This window comes from Oncorhynchus clarkii, chromosome 7, assembly GCF_045791955.1.
Source record: "Oncorhynchus clarkii lewisi isolate Uvic-CL-2024 chromosome 7, UVic_Ocla_1.0, whole genome shotgun sequence".
In the NCBI taxonomy this organism is placed as follows: domain Eukaryota; kingdom Metazoa; phylum Chordata; class Actinopteri; order Salmoniformes; family Salmonidae; genus Oncorhynchus; species Oncorhynchus clarkii.
Window position 1 is genome coordinate 17,328,823 of NC_092153.1, and position 20,712 is coordinate 17,349,534.

The 20,712-nt window shown below is 41.5% G+C and overlaps 2 protein-coding genes across 6 annotated transcripts in view; both read right to left on the reverse strand.

Annotated features, from left to right (window-relative positions):
* Window positions 1-12,928, reverse strand: part of LOC139414132 (beta-1,3-galactosyltransferase 1) — a 116,742-nt gene extending 103,814 nt beyond the window's left edge. The window contains exon 1 of the mRNA XM_071162012.1: window positions 12,833-12,928. The gene's annotated coding sequence lies outside the window, so the exon portion shown is untranslated. The remainder of the gene's footprint in view (window positions 1-12,832) is intronic.
* A 1,850-nt stretch (window positions 12,929-14,778) lies between these two features.
* The window catches only part of LOC139412988 (xin actin-binding repeat-containing protein 2-like), a 52,981-nt gene continuing 47,047 nt past the window's right edge, over window positions 14,779-20,712 (reverse strand). For 4 of the 5 annotated variants that reach the window (XM_071159931.1, XM_071159932.1, XM_071159933.1 and 1 more), the window contains 3 exons: window positions 18,279-18,317; window positions 17,200-17,333; window positions 14,779-17,102 (listed from right to left, as the gene is read on the reverse strand). In XM_071159931.1, coding sequence (XP_071016032.1) covers window positions 17,239-17,333; window positions 18,279-18,317 — 134 coding nt within the window. In that variant the 3' untranslated portion in view covers window positions 14,779-17,102; window positions 17,200-17,238. The remainder of the gene's footprint in view (window positions 17,103-17,199; window positions 17,334-18,278; window positions 18,318-20,712) is intronic. The other variant, XM_071159930.1, reaches the window with a different exon arrangement.

Here is a 20,712-nt window from a genome sequence, read left to right on the forward strand (position 1 = left end):
GCTGATTACCGCATTAACCTGACTTTTCATGTGTCTCTCCTCAGGCCAGTGGTGTTGAGGCTGGACCCAGTGACGCCCCGCCTCCTCCTCTGGACATTGAGGGAGGTCCGTCGTACTCGGTCCGTGAAGTCCTGGATTCGAGGTGTTGGGCGGGGCGTCTCCAGTAACTCATCGAATGGGAGGGGTACGGCCCAGAGGAGTGGTCCTGGGTTCCTGCGGTGGACATCCTGGACGATTCTCTGACCAGGGATTTTCACCGTTGGCGCCCTGACCGAAGCACACCGCGTCCTTGTGGTCCTCCCCGAGGCCGGTGTCGTCCAGCTGGTACAGCGCGTCAGGGGGGGTACTGTCACAGGTCCCCCAGGTACTGCTGCTCATTCCGGTCACCAGCTCCGGAGGTCTACGACACCGGCCTTCTAGACATCACTGAATTGGATACCTTACCACCAACCCCGGACTGTCTTGTCTCATTACACAAACCTGGTTCCCATTCCCCCTGATTAGTATGTATTATGTGATTAGTAATATATGTGCCCTCTGTTCCCCATTGTCCTTGTCAATTATTGTCCCCATGTCCATTGGTCTTGTGAGTACCTGTGCTCTGTTGTATCGGCTTTCGTACTTCGTGTTATTGTGCACTTGTTATTACGGGTCTCGTCCCTTGTATTATTTAGAGGTTTACACCTCGCTCTTTTGTTTGGGTTACATCACTGTATTATATACTTATTTGTTTTGGGCTTCGTCCCCGACGTTTTCATGACGTACTTTATTTTGAATGGAGAAATAAAAAACCCTATTATGTATTCCTGCGCCTGTCTCCAATCATTAAACAGCGTGACAGTAGTACTTTAAAGTATTTTTACTTAAGTACTTTACACCACTGCTTTTGATAATGGTGTTTTCCCACTAATGGAAAATTTGCGCTTATAGCCTACTGCCATGTGCGCATTGCTGCGCTTATAATGTCAAGAAATAGCCTAATAGTTTATCAACATTTTAAGCTAAACGTTGTGATCTATTGCGTCAGACACATTGAGTAAAACATTTTTTTTTTTATGCTAGTGGTTTTATTAATTTGGGATCTATTGCACCCGACAACTGTCCCAGACTATGTTTGGAATATTTATTTATCGCACAGAATAGAACAGGTCGACTTTTGTACTATAGGGGATAGTAGATTGATAGGCTAGTGATTTTGCTGTTCGTTAGGCCTAATCATTTTATTAGCTGTTGAAAAGTAAATGTGGACAGTTCTTCCAATATCTTCAATATGCACCTCGGAATTGGATAAGAACATGCGTAGTTGCATCCTCGATGTGTCTGCCTTCACTTGTAGACTGTGAGAAAGACTAGATCACGTGTATTCTTCATACTATAAAATAATATAAAATAATGCCACGGAATTCTAAGCAAATCTTGTCTGCTAAATGAACTAGTGTAGCCCACAGCCATTTGGCATATGTCACGTCTAATCAAGGTGGGTGGAATCAGGCGCAGAGAGCAGATAGCGATTTAAAGTTTTATTCTCCGGTGAACATAACAAACACGATCAACCCAAACACACACAGGGTGAAATTATCCAACACAGGATAACAGACTAACCGGAGAATAAGAAACACAAAAACACAGATAGACGAAATGAATGACAACATAAACAATCCTGCACAAAACAAGGGTGGGACAACCTACATTATATACAGACACTAATTAACTAAACAACACACAGGTGCAGCCAGTCAGACAAAACCAACAGATACACGAAAAGGGATCGGTAGTGGCTAGTAGGACGGTGACGACGACCGCCGAGCACCGCCCGAACGGGCAGGAGAGCCAACCTCGGCGGAAGTCGTGACAGCATAGCCACATCAGTGGCTTGTAGGCTCTGTGTGGAAGCCAGGAGATGCTAAATGTGTTTATGGTAATTAACAGTCAATTACCGTGAGACCGACAGTTATTTGCTTGACAATCACCGGCTGACTAAATTTTGTGACCGCCACAGCCTTAATCATGAGCTCATCTTAATTTAGCTGGAAGGGTCAGGAGACATGAAAAATATAAATTTTAACTTAGTAGATCAAGACTAATGATAACTATCAACAACATTTATAAGAGATTGGTTATTTGGACACACATCGCTAGATGCTTGGGAATATGTCAGGAAAGAATATTCCAGATGGCACAATTTATTCAATTTTTTAAAAATTATTCTTTGCTAAGGCGATGTGATAAGCACAGTGAAGTATATTTCGCTACAAGCCAATATAAAGAGATTGATGTGCATCTGAAGTCTAAGCTTGGTTTATTCTCCATCATGTGGAGTTATCAGATCACTCATCATAATCACTCCATCCCTTCCCAATTTTCTGGGTCGCTGGCAGATGCTCCTAAGCACAATGAGATTAAATCAGTATTGTATGAAGATCAAGGAGTTTGCTATCAAAGATTTAATCAAAAGGAGGCTCATCACATATTTCAGTTTCGGGAAAGACTCAATGGCTTTATGTACTGATGTACAGTGGTGTAAAAAGTACCCAATTGTCATACTTGAGTTTAAGTTTAATTGCAAAAATATACTTAAGTATCAAAAGTAGAAGTAAATGTATAAATCATTTGAAATTACTTCTGTTTGGCAATCCAAATGGCGCAATTTTCTTGCATTTTTATTTTATTTACGGACAGTCAAAGGTACACTCCAACACTCCCAGATCAGAGCCAGTAGGGATGACCAGGGATGTTCTCTTGATAAGTGTGTGAATTGGACCATTTCCTGTCCTGTTAAGCATTCAGAATTTTGTACTTTTGGGTGTCACGGAAAAACATACATTATTTCTTTAGGAATGTAGTGGAGTAAAAGTAATAGTTATCAAAAATGAAAATAGTGAAGTACAGATACCAAAAATAACTACTTAAGTAGGACTTTCAAGTATTTTTTCTTAAGTATTTTACACCACTCCTGATGCATAAACAGGTCCTGGGTCAGTTGACAGCAAGGTGAAATGTACACAGGACAAAGTGAGAAAGGAAAAGGAAAGGGGGATACCTAGTCAGTTAAACAACTGAATGCATTCAACTGAAATGTGTCTTCCACATTTAACCCAACCCCTTTGAATCAGAGAGGTGCGGAAGGCTGCCTTAATCAACATCCACGTCTTCGGTGCCCGGAAAGGGCCAAGGGAGCATAATGTGTGTCACGGAAGCAAGCCTTGTTGCATTGAACAGATTCAATAGAATTCCTGCTTTCATAAGTTAATTCATAGCATCTGATAAACATCTGAAAATATTGCTGGAGTATTACCGACTCGTGGTAATCATGATGTATAATACGTATACTCAAGACATAATCCAGTATCTTCCTTTGTGTGAGATCATCCCATCCAAAGGCCCTGTGCTTATTAAATACAAACATCATCCAGAAACTGTAATCAACTGCATCATGAAATATGCATGGGCTCAACAAATGAGAGATGATATTGTGTGCAACACATCACAGCGCCCCTATCATGAAGCAATGACATTTTGTGTAGCCTGCGAAAGGAAAATAAGGACTTAAGGAGACAGATGCTTTGCTAAGAAATGGCTAAATCCAAATATTTGGATTACAGTTGAAGTACAAGTCAGGTCGATTTACTATTTTTGACTGCAACAGAGATGATGTTCTTTAAAACCTTGTTAAACTACAAAATGCAATACATTCAACACCCATGTTCAAATCCATGTTCAAATGCCTACAGTACTGGGGGTCTCGTCAAGAATAAACTGTGAAAACGGTGACCTCTATATGTACAGTAGCACCACATGATTAAACAAAAACAAAACAACTACGAATTAAAGGACAATAATGTAAGTAGTGCACACAATTGATTTCAAATTCCCCTCAGGAGGGATAACAGAGCATTCCTTCATCCTTAAGTCATAGATATTCTTTCCCACAATTCCCAGGGGACAGTAAATACACACAATTTGGCTCTATACTCAAGCATTTTGGATTTGAGATCAAATGTTTCATGAGGTCACAGTATGTAATAGTATTTTCACCTGATGACAAAAAAAATCATAAGCATTTTGACAAATTCACGTAAATGTAAGTGTATTCAAGTATGCAAAATGTTAGTATTTGGTCCCATATTCCTAGCCCGCAATGATTACATTAAGCTTGTGATTCTTGTTGGAACTTGTTGGATGCATTTGCAGTTTTTTGGGGGGTTTGTGATTCAGATTATGCTTTGCCCAATAGGAACTGAATGGTGCATAATGTCATGTTGTAGTCATTTTTATTGTAAATAAGAATAGAAGATGTTTCTGAACACTTCTACATTAATGTGGATGATACCATGAATATGGATAATCATGAATAATGATGAGTGAGAAAGTTACAAAAGAACAAAGATTATACACCCCCCCCCCCCCCCCCCCAAAAAAAAATGCAAACTTCCCCTGTTTATTGGTAATGGAGAGATGTTGGATCAGGGCCGGGCTACTGCATTTGAGGCCCCAGGGCACCGGCCTCCAGCAAATTTCCTGCAATTCTACACATTTTCCTAACATATACAACGTTACCTCCAGGAGGCACACAACCCCCAAAAACAAAAACATTACTTGGTTAGGGGCCCCCTGGAAATCTGAGGAGTCTGACTCCCTCCCTGAATATGCCCCTATCACGACTTCCAACGAAGGTGGCCTCTCTCCCTGTTCGGGCGCGGCTCGGCGGTCGGCGTCGCCGGCCTACTAGCCATCACCGATCCATGTTTCCTTTCCGTTTGTTTTGTATTTGGTTCTGTCACACCTGGTTTTCATTTGCTTTGATTTCTGTGTGTATATTTACCCTGTTTCCCCATTATTTTTCTTGTTGCTTGTGGAGGCTTGCCTCAGTGTATTTTCGCGTGTAGTGATTTTAGTAAGGTGCGTTGTGGTTCTACGCCTTACGGGAGAAATGTTTGTTCCCATTGGGTTTTGGGCATTTGTACTGGACTGTGTTTGTTTTGGACCTGATTAAAAGTTACACGCTACATTGACATTTCTGCTCTCCTGCGTTTGACTCCTCACCTACCTTCAGTACGCAGGCAACAGAATCCCGCACCAGCTTGATGGAGTCAGCAGGAGCAGAGGCTCTCCCTACATCAATGGAGGAGCGCGTGCAACAACATACAGCCGTACTGCAGTGTCTGGGAACGGCAATGGAAAAGGTGATGGCGACGATGGACAGGTGGGAGAGAGGTGGCCTTCCTCCACCGGCCACACTGCAACCACCCCCACAACCATCTCATGCGTCACCTGGCTCCAGTGTAATTCGGCTCGCGCTCCCGAGGGAGTACGATGGGACGGCTGCCGGGTGTCAGGTGTTCTTGCTCCAACTAGAGCTCTACCTGGGAACCGTGCACCCGGCTCCCTCGGGACGTGAGAGCGTGAACGCTCTTGTCTCCTGCCTCTCAGGCAAGGCCCTGGAGTGGTCTGGAATGATGGAGACTCGGCAAGGGACCACTACCCAGAGTTCCCCCGCCGCTTTCGGGCAGTGTTCGACCACCCACCGGAGGGCCGAGCGGCGGGTGAAAGTCTGTTTCATCTCAGGCAGGAGACAAGGGGCGCGCAGGACTTCGCCCTGGAGTTCCGGACCTTGGCCTACCGGTGCTGGATGGAATGACAGGGCCTTGATCGATCACTATAGGTGTAGTTTGCGTGAGGACGTCCGTAGGGAACTAGCCTGTAGAGATACCACCATCACCTTGGACCAGCTAGTGGTCTATTCGGCTGGACAACTTGCTGGCCACCAGCGGATGTCCGGATCGGGCTATGTCCGTTTCATCCCCCAGCACCTCTGCTCCAACACCTATGGAGCTCGGAAGTGCTGCAACGAGGGCGACAGGAGGAGGAGCTCTTTCCTGCGCCAGATGTTGTTGGTGGGGGCACACCGCTGACCGGTGCAGGAGGAGCTTTTCTGGGAGTCGAGACGACGGGCAGGGCACTGTTCGGGCACCCCAGGTGAGTAGGCACCAGACTCACCGAGAGTCCCCTGTTGCTCACATGTATGTGTTGATTGCTTTTCCAGAGTTTGGCCCCTCATTCCCAGGGTAAGGCGCTAGTAGATTTTATTGACCGTGGTTTTGCTTCTAGTCTAGGGATCCCTCTTGTTCAGGTTGATCAGCCTTTCCCAGTGCATTCTTTGGATAGCCGACCATTAGGGTCAGGGTTAATCAGGGAGGCCACGGCTCCACTGGACATGGTTACGCCTTTTGTATTGTAGATATGTAATGTTTTATGATGTACTGTTTTATCTTTTGTTTTATGTGTGATGTAAGTGCCTTAATGTGTTGGGACCCCAGCAAGAGTAGCGGCTGCCTTGGTAGGAACTAATGGGGATCCATAATAAACCCCAGGAAGAGTAGCTGCTGCCTTGGCAGGAACTAATGGGGATCCATAATAAACCCCAGGAAGAGTAGCTGCTGCCTTGGCAGGAACTAATGGGGATCCATAATAAACCCCAGGAAGAGTAGCTGCTGCCTTGGCAGGAACTAATGGGGATCCCTAATAAATATTTTATTCATTTTCTTTCTCACAGAAGACTGGTCTAGTGGAGTCTAGTAGAGCAAATGAGATGAGTCAATGTGTGTATTTTTTTAAGTGATCTTCAATTTTTTGGTTCATTTCAAAGTCAGTCAAAGCCTTTAAAGAGCACCTCTGATTCATAGAGTGTTTAAATCCCCTAGTACTAGTAGGTCATGTGACCATCGGGGATAAGCCAGGGATCAGACAGTTCCATATTAAACCTGCCTCCCTTCAAAATCAATTTGAGAGGCATAATTCTGAGAGGAAGGCAAATGTCAAATTGACATGCAGATCTCAGAGGAAAACTGAAACATGCGTGGTCTGTATCTAATTACTGTTTGCAAGAAAAATACTGTTAGGTCTACTCCATTCTATATACCGTATAAACAATCAGAATAGTGCATCGATGGAGGCTGCTGAGGGGACTACGGCTCATAATAATGGCTGGAAACGGAGCGAATGGAATGGCATCAAACACAAAGAACCCATGTGTTTGATGTTGTTGATACCTTTCCACCTATTCCGCTCTAGCCATTGCCACTTGCCCGTCCCTTCCAATAAAGGTGCCACCAACCTCCTGTGTAGTGCATAGCCTATTGGAGTGAACACATCAGTATTCAAATGAAACATTGTAGTCCACTGAGCTGTAATATTGTTTTGTTCACAGACTCACAGCGTGGAAACAGACTAGAATGAACAATGTGGGTTACCTTGTCCCATCTAAATGTAGCATGTCCTTCCAACAAGCCATAATCCTTCAATGTGACATCTGGGGGCTATCGTGGTCTGTACATGGCTTCAGATATGCAAAGTTACATGTATGGACCAAGCCTCCTCTTCCTCATCCTCCCTTTCTCTCAGTCTCTCAACCTCTAACCCAGGCCCATCATGAGTTTGGAGTCGTGCTGTGTTCTAGGAGGGTAAAAAAAACAACAATTAAGAGCTTAAATGGTTCTAATGGCGCACTGAGCCTGACCCCCTCCCCCTTCTAAATGGCACCGGACCAGAGACATAATGTATGTGGTGTGGGTGGGACATAACAGCTTCTACATAATGGAAATATAGGAGCAGATTCAACAACTACTATTGTTGGAAAAAGGGCACTTGCCAAAGTTTAACACAAGTAGGCAGCAAGGGGACCGCTCGTTCCCCTGAAGCCCCTCTCTTGTATGACTACTGAAGCGCAAATCCAATCATCCACTTGACCAGGGGAGCTGGGAGCCGTCCGCCTCCAGTGGCCAGTTTGGCAAACCAACAAAGGCCCTTCAGCAGAACCAAATTATATCTGAGACCCATGAGAAACTCTCAGAGCTTGGAGCTCTTCCCTTCCCACAGCCAACAGTGGTGTGGTGGCCTATGCTCTGTAGGCTGCTCATGTACTGTAGATCCACACACCGACACCGCAGAGCACGGACCAGAGTCGGTGCTCAGTCCCAGCTGTGGTGGAGGCAGGGCTGCAGAAAACAAAGTGGGCTACGGCTGTTGATGCTGCTGATGTGGTGGAATCGTGGTGCATTTGCCTCCTCTTTATCTCTTGTCCCAGATTGGCTGCCGAACACCGTGATACCAGCTCTACGAGCTCCAAGGACGTGTTAAAGAGGAACCTTTGTCCTAAAGGTCCTCGCATACTGTCTAAAGCACTTCAAGGAAGACTGCAACTGCAAGTTTACAGTTTAGCTCCCCCACATAATCAGCCGTTGGATTATATTGGGAAAGCTAATGGACTGAGTTTATGTAGCTGCGTTCATTAGACATCACATTGCTCACAATTCTTCAGATGGCGGTAGCTCACCTCATCAACCTCGGATGTGTTTGTGATTTTTGGCGTGACAGCCGCTTGGCTCCGCTCCGACACGTTCACATCACATCACACGCTATTCAATTGTTTCACAGAGAATGAATGTGGACGTCTGCCATTAGAATGCTTACGGAGGATAACAACGCTGTGTTTGCCATACAGGGCCATTTGCCATTCTTGTAAACAAATATGGTGGACAATGCTTGTGTCTATAGCTTGGCTTTGCTTAAATCACTGATAAAACAACCATTCACATACTGTACAACACAATCAATTTGACTCTGTACCTTCCTAATCACTGGTGTTGCATGCACTTTGGTATACAACACAGTGTTGTGGTCCTTTGTGGCTCAGTTGGTAGAGCATGGGGAATACAACGCCAGGGTTGTGGGTTTGATTCCCACGGGGGATCAGTACGGAATTGTATGCACTAACTGCTCACTGTAAGTTGCTCTGGATAAGAGTGTCTGCTAAACATCAACAAATGTATCTAGCTCGCCTATTTTATGCATGAGTCAAATCAAATCAAACATTAAAATTGTGTCACTGTGGTTGACTGACTGTGTGCTGCTGTCACATTTGGGCCTTGGAAAGCACAAGCAGGATGGGAGCCATGTGTGACTGTCATAGCTAAAGGGATTATCTAGCGATCCAAAAAACTCTGGATGGCAATGACAAAGATGATCAAGGCCGAGCATTGAGTGAGACGGATGAAATGTACAGTTGCATTTGTTAGTGACTCTGTATAGAGGAGGACAGCACAGGTCAAATCACATCAGCATGAAAACGTTGGAGACGCTTGGAGAATGAAAATCACTAATGGAAATGTGAGGAATTGTATTATAGCTGTACAGTGGTTCATACCACACACAAACATACGGTACCACACGCAGACATACGGTACCATACACAAACATACGGTACCACACACAAACATACGGTACCACACACAGACATACGGTACCATACACAAACATACGGTACCACACACAAACAAGACTAGTGCCTTTTATGCATGCTATACCAACACAATTGACATTACCAGCAGAAACACATAGAGTATTTTGGTAAAACAAGTGAACTATTGCTTTAGGTAGAATATAGTCCCACAAAAACGTGGTCACACAAATAATATATAGCCAACAGACTACAGGTAAAGTCTTAGATAAAAAGGTGCTATCTAGAACCTAAAATGGTTCTCCAGCTGTACACATAGGAGAACACTTTGAAGAACCCTTTTTGGTTCCAGGTAGAGCCCTGTTGGTTTCCCAAAAGAGTTCTACCTGGAACCAAAAAGGTTTCTCCTATGGGGACAGGAATAGAATAGTAAAATATATGACACTCTAAGTCATATTAATTCATATGTAAGGGGTAAACTGTATTTATTGTAAACAGCGGAAGACACTTTACAGGGAGAGTTTATGCTCTTGCTAGGCCCCTTACTAAACCAACCTGCCATATAGCAGGCTTTTAAAAGGCCTTCAACTAAAACAATCCCAAATACTGACCCAATATACACACATCCACAGGGTGTTAATAAAATGGCAGCTGTTTCAAGCGGACTCTGTTTGGACAAAAGAAGATAGGCATTTGACAAGCTCAGGCCGGCTAGACTTGAAAGACAGAAATACTCCCCTGAGTTAAAAATAAACTAAAAAAGTTTACCGCGACACAGATTTTCCTTTTAAATTGTTTTGATATGAAAGAAAACAAACAAACGCTGAAGTGCACATGACCTGGGAACAGCGTAATATGCTATTTTGCAATCCACATTTATATTGCTCTCTTATCGATGCCATCCATCACTGTCACATAGTGTTTATCTCCTGAATTAACTATTAACCTTGTAGATTCTTATAAATATCATTCCACCACAGCACACAAGTGTAATTAAGAATATGTAGCACTTGGATATTTTATTATCCCTGTGGGTAGAAGAGCATTCAATATTCCATTCCATTAGAACTGTGGCGGTACACTGTTGCATTGTTCTGAAGTGTTTATTTCAAAGGATCAATTTCTCAAGTCAAATTACATCCTTGATGTAGACCTACATGTTCCCTACACGAATGGAACAACGCATACAATGAATCTTAAGCAAGTAGCCAGTGGAGAGAAGGGCCATAAACACGCAATCAAATGCCCCTCAGCGAGTTAATACATAGGGTAGAGTGGAGCTTCTCCTCGCCAGTGTCAACGGGACATGACGGTAAAAGATAAGTAGCTATTTATAGATAAGAGGGTTTGTGATATGACCTGGATCGGTACACGTTCAATATTGCAATAGATTTGACGGGAATCAGTGCTTCTAAAAAAAATGCACAGGATGTTTCCTTAAGGCAAATCGTTGCTTCCCGTCGACCACCGCTGTTAACGTAAGATAAAGTGCATCCAAGGCTTTTATTGGGTTCCTATTACACTTGACCGATGCACGGCCTGCTGACAGCACACGGCTACTTTCTGTATTGGCTTACTATCGATCTATATCTAAGGTAATGCAAACGTGAACATAGACTCTGTAGGGTACAGCCAGGAGAAATAAGACGCTTTCGCTTTGATTATAGCCCATGATTTCTATTGAAGGAACCGTAATCTTTCAATGCAGTAGAGAAGAATAGGCAATTGTGAGGAGTGTGATATTATTGAGATCAGTCAATATGACAGTGTTTAGATGGATCAAACCAATTCAGCATCTCAATCCCTTGTACATATAAAAGCCCCTCCTCTCTCTTTTCTCTTCCACAACCTTCATTGTTCTCCTCATTTAAAGCTTCCATCTGTCTCAGATACCCGTTTGATATGTCATTGTTTAATTGAGATTCAACTGCTGCCTTTCTTGTCAAATTAGATAAAAGGGGCACTGAGGATGTTTGAAATGAAATGGGACATTTTTTTTCACCCATAAAATATCAGTTACTGGTAGGATGCCAGAACGCAGGTTTAAATGAGGGAATTTTGGCAGGACCAGGGGAATTAGCGACCAGGCACTGTAAGGTCGAGAGACAGAGAGAGGCTGCGCTTACACAAGACAGACTATACTTCTTGCTACAGCATTACTTTCTGACAAGCAAGTGTGTGAAAAGTATTAATGTAGCAAGTTCAAGCAGCAGTGTAATTCCAAAAGAGGATCAGTCGCACAGTGAAAAAGCCTACGGCGTGAGATCTATGGCGTTTCGCACTCCAAAAAAGCTCTGTCAGAATAAGTCTCTGCCAATAGATTTCCCGAGGTTTAGGCACACTGTTCACAGAATGACAAGACGCTGCAACTTAAATGGTCACTATGCCCTATTGGCTACAATCAACAGTTCTATAAAAGGAGGAGGTTCAGTCTTGCTTTGATTTACGTGGTCATGCTTGTGTATACTACACCTAAATGGTAAACAGTGGTGATACTCTAGTCCTGGACAGTAAACAAATCAACGACCTACTGTTGGGTATGTAACATTTGTTGTCCACATGCAGTTATTGGCTTTGTATGTGCAAGGTCATTGTAGTAGAACAAGTGCATTGAACCTACTTACTGCAAACAGATGCCTCTATCAACACTGTTCATCCTCTCCTCCCCTATGATATAATTAAAGGCTTTTTCAAGTATAGCAATTACATTTTCATCTCAATAGTGTGATGTGGCTGGTGCACCATCATGTCAAAAAACAGATGCTATCACCAAAACGTAATATGAAAATCAAAACGTAAAAAGTGAATATACTTTTATATATTTTGCCTATGCAAAGTCGATATTAAGAAACCATTCATAATTCATGTTTATGCTTTGAATACGATGAATCCTTGCCTCCAAAGGCTTATAGGTTCCCATTTGATGAGGGAGATTCTGAGTAAAATATCCCGTTAGTGTAGCCTATGTGTGGTATTTAAAAGAGTAGTTGTATATTAATGTATGTCCCTATGCTGAACGCCCTGTAGTATGTGGATGACATACAGTAAGTGCTAGTGGACTTGTTCCCGAGGCATGTGCTCAGTATGATAGACTATATAAACAAACAACAATATGACATGAAGTTCAAAATGACATAAACATGTAGGCTAGCCTTGCGCAATTAACTTCAAGCGCAGCAATACAAGGGTTTCAACTCATAGCTATTTGGATCGCTTTGCATCAAAGCCGTAGTTTACATCAAATCTGTCGACAATTCTGGACCACAAAACATCGCAGCATCACTGCTAATGTGAGACGCACTCTTCAATACAGAACATTCCTTTGGAGTCCCGGACGGTGCATCAGAGGGCAAAGCCAATAGGACAATAGCGAACGACGATGCATTTCTAAACACAAAGAAGCAGCGACCGAATGGTTTGCACTGTCACTACAAAACGATTATAATCTAACCACAAAGTAGTCGCATGCACGAAATAAAAAGGCTGAATGACGACGAAAGCTTGTACCAAGTGTTCAGTAAACTGTTGCGGGCTGTCGCCACTGGACAAACACAAATAGCAGCAATAGGATTCAGTTTACAAAGCATTTGAACCTACCGGTCTAGTTGTCTACATCCCACCAAGACAAGAGGTGCTGAAACTGTGTCCGTCCTGCGCTGGGCTCTGCATCTGATCTCACCGCAAGAAAGGAGTGGGGGAGACGTGACAGTGACTGTATGCGGTACTGCAGCTGACAAGAGAGCTGTCCAATCAGGATTATTTGCGAAATGAATAGTAGCCAATCAATCTGTCTGGAAGTGAGGACTCTACTTTCTTTAGCAAGGTTGACTGACATTGCCACTAAACACATTTGCAATGCATGACCGAAGGCTTCAAGGAATTGCACTGCCGAAGCTGAGAAGTTTGAGGTAGGCTAATGTGTATTTTTGTAGAGTTTGCATGGATATGATGCTACTCATAACAGACCATTGGAATTAGACAGTTTTAGGCTAAATTAACTCATGACTCGACTTCACAGTGAGGCCATGCTATGCTAGGGTGACAGAGCCCTAAAGTGCCTTCAGAAAGTATTCACACCCCTTAACATTTTCCACATTTTGTTGTGTTACAGCCTGAATATTAAAATTGATATACCATAATGTCAAAGTGGAATTTTGCTTGTAGAAGCGTTTTGCAATCAATAAAAAATGTGAAGCTGAAATGTTAGTCAAGTATTCAACCTCTTCGTTATGGCAAGCCTTAATAAGTTCAGAATGTAAAATGTGCTTAACAAATCGCATAAGAAGTTGCATGGACTCATTCCGTGTTCAATAGTAGTGGGGAGCATGATTTTTGAATGACTACCCCATCTCTGTACCCTGACACATACAATTATCTTTAAGGTCCCTCAATCAAGTAGTCAATTTCAAGCACAGATTCAATCACAAAGAGCAGGGAGGTTTTTAAATGCTTTGCAAAGAAGGGCACCGATTTGGTAGATGTGTAAACAGACGCTGAATATCCCTTTGTGTACGGTGAAGTTATTAATCAGGCTTTGGGTGGTGTATCGATACACCCAGTCATTACAAAGTCACAGGCGTCCTTCCTAACTCAGTTGCCGGAGAGGAAGGATTTCACCATGAGACCAATGGTGATTTTAAAACAGTGACAGAGTTTAATGGTTGTGATATGAGAAAACTGAGGATGGATCAACAACATTGTAGTTACTCCGCAATACTAACCTAAATGACAGAGTGAAAAGAAGGAAGTCTGTACAGAATAAAACATATTCCAAAACATCCTGTTTTCAATAAGGCACTAAAGTAATACTGCAAAAAAATGTGGCATTTTTAAAAGTTTTTGTCCTGAATACAAAGCGCTATGTTTGGTGCAAATCCAACACAACACATCACTGAGTAACACTCTTCATATTTTCAAGCATGCTAGCATGCTGGTGGCTGCATCATGTAATGGGTATGCTTGTCATCGGCAAGGACTATAGAGCATTTTAGGATAAAAAGAAACAGAATATCTAGAATATCTAAAAAGAAACATCTATAAACTCAGGCAAAATCTTAGAGAAAAAAACGGTTTAAATTTGCTTTCCAACAGACACTGGGAGACAAATTCACCATTCAGCAGGACAATAACCTAAAAACTCAAGGCCAAATCTACACTGGAGTTGCTTACCAAGATGTCATTGAATGTTCCTGAGCGACCTAGTTACAGTTTTGACTTAAATCGGCTTGAAAATCTATGGTGAGACTTATAAATGGCTGTCTAGCAATATCAACAATCAACTTGATGGAGCTTGAATAATTTAAAAAAGAATAATGGGCAAATATTGTACAATCCAGGTGTGCAGAGCTCTTAGAGACTTACCCAAAAAGACTCACAGGTGTAATCACTGCCAAAATTGATTCTAACATTTATTGACTCAGGGGTATGAATACTTATGTAAATTAGATATTTTTGTATTTCATTTTCAATAAATTAGCAAACATTTCTAAAAACATGTTTTCACTTTGTCATTATGGGGTAGTGTGTGTAGATGAGTGAGACAAATATATATATATATTTATTGAATTCAGGCTGTAATACAACAAAATGTGGAATAAGTCAAGGGGTATGAATGTTTTCTGAAGGCACTGTACATGTTAAAGTCTGTATTCCTATTACAACCCTCTGGTTCCCTCAATGGAAATTCAATATGGCTCTAACTTAAGAGATCTCAGCTGGCCAACCATACAGACCGTAGACCAAACTACACCTCTACACACAATGTTTACCTTAGTATCTCTTCCCCCACTGATTAAAATGTAATGTACCAGAAACATGTCAAGTCTTTAATAATAACTACATTACTAATGTAGAAACAATAGAATAGGAAAAGTAAATCATCTTTAATCAGACTCAGAAGATTAAACCTCACAGACATTCATTCCAACAAACCAAGCAAATCAAAAACCATTATACTGTAGAAAGAAATTATAATGAATGTTTTGCAAAATATGAATAGGTTCTGTTTTGATGATTTTAAAATATCAGAATCAATGTATACAGAAAAACATGAAACAGAAAATCCCTTTATAATTTTTAAAAACTGCACACCAGGTGCTTTTAAACAGCAAGATCAAATCAAGATATTGTAATACAGAGCATCGATATCATTGCCAAAACACAGTCCAAAAATAGTTATAGGGAAGTTGTGATATTAGCTTGATTCTTCTCTCCACGGACAGAAATGAAATTAGGGATTGTATGAGGACAGAATTAACAAATTGAGTGCTAGAAAATATGGATTAAATGTTATCAGATTTAGGAGTTGTCACTGTCGTCATCGTCATAATATCTGTTCCTCTTGATTTGTTCCTCCACTGACAGCGAGTCATAATCATCTTTCCACAGCATGCTGCTTTCCCCCTGTGCACAGACATCCTTCATGGCAAAGCTGTCAAGCTGTTCATCCCCTTTCCACCCGTCTTTGGGCTTATCTGTGTTTCCTCTTGACTCCATTCCAAAATCCAAAAGGTCGTCCAGAGATGACACCAAGGCCCTCTCACTGACAGACTCACTGAAGAGGTCAGACTTGAAATCAGACAGGAGGATGGAACTGTTATCGAGCCCAGCAAAAATGTCCTCCAGGAAGCTAGAGGTGCTAATCTTTTGTTCCGCTTCAAAATAAAATGTACTCTGAGTCGCCTCTGTGAAGACATGTTCATCTAGACTGTCGTCTGTGGCCTCCATACATTTGGCACCCATTGGCACAAAAGCGTCATCCCTCTGTGCCATGTCTAGAACGTCGGTTGGCATCCATTTTAGTTCTTCATCCCCGAATATGCCCTCCTTAAAATCGCTTTCGGCAGCCGCTGGTTCTGTGGACTGAAGTATTAAATCTCTTTCTCCTGTTTTGTAGTCATCAAGCATTTTGAACATTGGTTCATGGTCAAATAATAATAGTCCGTTATTGTTGTTGTTGGAGTTTGCGTTTACTGCTGGCTCACCTGATGCCTCACCATCTATCACTGTGACCTTGACCTTAACCTCCTCACTCCCATTTACTTTCTCGGGTTTCTCCTTCTCCTCTTTATAAGGGTTCTCTGCCTCAGCCTCCCCGCTATGTCCATTTACTCTCACATCCTCTACCTTCTCTCCACTTTCCTTTTCATCTTTTTCTGTCTCATTCCCACTTTCCACAGCTCCTTCCTCATTCACCTCGCGTGTCACTTCCACATTGGCTTCCACTTTCCCAGCTACCTCTATGCCACCGTCTCTTGGGGGTTCATGGGTGGGAGTACTCTCTGTTACCTCTACTAGGTCTACAGGGGTGGTCAAATCCTTCTTCTCTGCTGGAGTTTCTACAGTTACAACGGCACTTTCCCATGCAGTTTCTTGAGAACAATTTTGTGTTTTTATATCATTTAAAGAAGGTTCATTGATCTGGCTTTTATGGGCATCGGTGTCAGTCTGTGGAGAGCTATCCTGGGGAGGCCATGAGGGTTTAACCAGCTTCACCTCATCCTCCATCATGAACACTTTCTTGGGAGAATCATTCTGAGGGGGCCATACAACCGCAATCTTACTAGTGGGCTTTTTGTTTTCATCCTGTGATTTGTTCACTTCCTTTTCCTGTGGAGGTGGTACCTCTATCTTCGTCGAACTGACACTGCTCCTGGCTGTGGAATTTCTGGAATCTAGTTTTTCAGGGGACAGGGATTTTAGCTTAGTCTTTTCATTTTCAATGGAATACTCTTGATTTTTAGCACTCCAAAGGTCTTTGTGAGGCTTCTGTCCGAATCCTTCGTCATAATTTCCTTTGGACTTGAACAGCTGTTTGAAGTGGGGCTTGCAGTACATTCGTCCATGGAGAGAGGCGTAGTTGCCAAGGCTGAGAAAGACAAATGTTGTAACTATTCAGACACAACATTTGAAATAAGATAGTTGTTATTATTTGTACGGGTTATAAGTCGAAGTTTGTGGTTTACCTTAGTTTGCCACTGCAGTGCTCACAGCGGAAGCAGCTTTTATGGAAATTGTGTTTGTCTGCGACCAGACACTCCATCGGATACACCCTCTTCCGACACACCGTACACAGTTCGGACTCTGGAACTCGAATCTTCTGCAAGAGAAAGATAGCGTTAGTGCCTTCTTTTATGGACCTTTTCAGTAAAAACAAACAAAGCGACAACACTATTAGTTAATAATTTGTCATTATTACGAAACCTACTGGACTGTAAGTAATTTATGAAATCACAAAAAAAAATGTTCCCACTTGAAACGAACTACAAATTATGAAGGCTTTATATAGCTTACATACAATAACATCTTGCCAAGCACTACACAGATGCTTCACAAATCTGTTAATTCCATACTCTATAAAGGGTGTAGAAAAGGTGACAGAGTCTACCATTTGTTTGTACCTTTATTTTTAACTAGGCAAATCAGGCAAATGAGTTTCACAATGACGGCCTACCCCGGCAAAACCCTCCCCTAACCCAGACGACGCTGTGCCAATTGTGCGCCATCCTATGGGTCTCCCGATCACGGATGGTTGTGATACAGTCCGGGATCGTACCAGGGTCTGTAGGGACGCCTCGAGCACTGAGATGCAGTGCCTTAGACTGCTGCGCCACTCGGGAGCATCTCCCTATGTATAGTAGGCTGCATTGCCAAATATGACTTAACCAAGGCAGACATAACACACACCGACACACAGATGTTACCAAGCTAAGCTAAGTAGGCCTCATAAAGATGGCGTTTGTGCTGATGTTAATGATGATGATTGTATGTTAATGATGATGATTGCGGGTTCCGATACTGATTGTACGTTAAAATAACACTCCTGTAACATAATTGTTCACCCAGACACATTAACGGGACTTTTTATCTAGTTATAATTTGGAAGAAAACAAGCCTAGTGGAATTTCTATTTGGCTAGTTAGCGGGTAGGGTATTTTGAAATAATAGCTAAGCTAGTTATCTAACAAGGTATTGTTCAGGCCGTTTAGCCTTGCTAATTTCAAGGGTATAAGGGTTTCCTATTAATTTTCAAAAAACAGATTACCTTCTTTTCCAAAACCTCTTCTCCTGCGTCTTCTTTGATCTGTTTATAACAGATAAAAGAAGAGGTCAATAACAGGAGAATTAACTTGGCTGTTAATAGCTGTAAGTGTATGAGACCACATGTTAGAGGCCTGTAACACACTTATTCAGCATGCATCTGTGTTATACGAATGTCTAAAGCCAAGATTCCTATAGCTAACCTAATGTAGTTCAGATGCATTGTTTCCAATAGGAATTAACCAAGCACAATGCAGCAATATCTTTTTAGGTGTGTTATGAATGTCAATAGGTGTGTCACTTTAAAGGAAGTATGACAAAGCACTACCCAAAGTAGTCATGAGTGTGATCTAAATGAATCTACCCTATTATAAAAGTAGTATCGGGAATGATTGGTTACTTTAGGTGTGATAGGGTGTGTGACATCAGATCGGCAATGCTTTTTGTGGCGTAGATGGAGGCCTCTTCATGCAAGGTATGTACAACAAGGCAATATTAAAGTAAATCTGTAGCATACACCATGTGGCCTACCTATGCCAATCAAACATTTGCGTGTATGACTATACGTGGTGACTGGGTCCACGTGTCTATCGGTATGTATTGGCACTGAGAAAGATGTAACTTGGTGGTAGGTGTAATAATACCGGTTGTCTGCTTTCTATCCCCTTTTAAGGCCCTCGTTGAGGGCTTTCCTGAAGACAAGTAATGTCACCATCAGAATTGCCTCCTAACTAGTAGGGCTGTGACGATACCAATATTGCAATATTTTTTTACATGGCTGGTCCTGTATTTAAAATATTGTGTGCTATAGCTTGGACAATAAACACATGTGACTGGTTGATGACATAATGATGTTTGTTTCCAACATAAAGGATGTTTTCCTGAAGAAATTGAATCCGCTTTCAGTTATGTTTCCTTGCCATTATACTAATGTGTATCGCGATACTGGTATCGTCCGGTCCCTACCAATAAGCATTCGTCATGTCACCCTTTATAACCACAGATTTTGGGGGGAATTAGCATAGTGCGTTATGCGTTTAGCAGTGCACCCTACATATGGAGCGGTTATGTTAACCATCTATATAGTGCTTTATAGGTGACTCGTGAAACATCTACTGTCGGTTCCGACACCCTTGATAAAGATCAGCAATAATGACTGTATAAAATACAGAATTCAAATGCTGAGCTCTATTGTATGCTAAACATTTTTTTTTTAATTATATCATTTTACACTAATACAATTGCTCAGAAAAATATATTTTGTTTTAACAAGTAAAAAAAAACACCTAAAGATTCTTAAATAAATAAATAAAGTAGTCAAATGTTTAGTATTTGGTCCCATATTCCTAGCACGCAATGACTACGGATTACAGATAATCTTGAATGAATTGTGAATAATGATGAGTGAGAAAGTTACAGAAGGTCAAAGATCATACCCCCAAGACATGCTATCCTCCCCGTTATTGGTTATGGTGAGAGGATAGCATGTCTTGGGGGTACGATCTTTGAACCTCTGTAACTTTCTCACTCATCATTATTCAGGATTCATTCAGGATGATCCGTAACCATGGTAGCATTCATATTAATGTGGAAGTGTTTAGAAACACATTATATTCTTATTTGCATTAAAAGTGAATCCAAAATGACACAATACATGATTTACCATTCATTACTATTGGCCACAAAATAATCTGAAACACAACCAAAACTATGTAATTAGGCAAATGCATCCAACAAGTTTGTAGAGTCACGTGTTCGGAATATGGGAACAAATACTCAACTTTTGACTACTTTATTTATAAGATTTTTTTATTTTTATATATGTGACTTATTCAATAAAATCTCTTTCTCTGAGCAATTGTATTAGTATAACATCATATAATTTCCCCATAAAATGTCACATACAATATACATTAGCTCAGTATTTTAATTGTTTATTAGTCATCAGTCATTATTGCTCATATTAATTAAGGGTGTCAATAATTTAGGACCCCACTGTATGTAGTGCTCATGAAGACTTTATATTATACTATATGAGTCCATTATAAATTGTAGTTCATGTTTAGATCATATCAATTTAGATTTAAAGGTACACTATGCAGAAATCGAGCCGCCATTTCCTGGTTGCTAAAATTCGAATAGTTCGCCTAATTAGATTTTTAGTGACAAAACAAGTGAATTTAGTGTGGTGAATCATTGTACCATCTAAACCGCTGTGAAATATATTTTACATAACCAAAAATATTGTATTTTCAGCTGTTTGAAGATGGTGTACAAAACCAAAAGTGAAAGACTCAAAAACGAAACTTAAGAAATGGAAGCATTGTAATAACACAGATAGAACAGATCTACCGCTTCTTAGACTTGCTTTCAATGAGAATGACAGATCTATAACTCACATTTCTATGTGACTTTGGTCAGGTCCCCCAAAAAGTTAC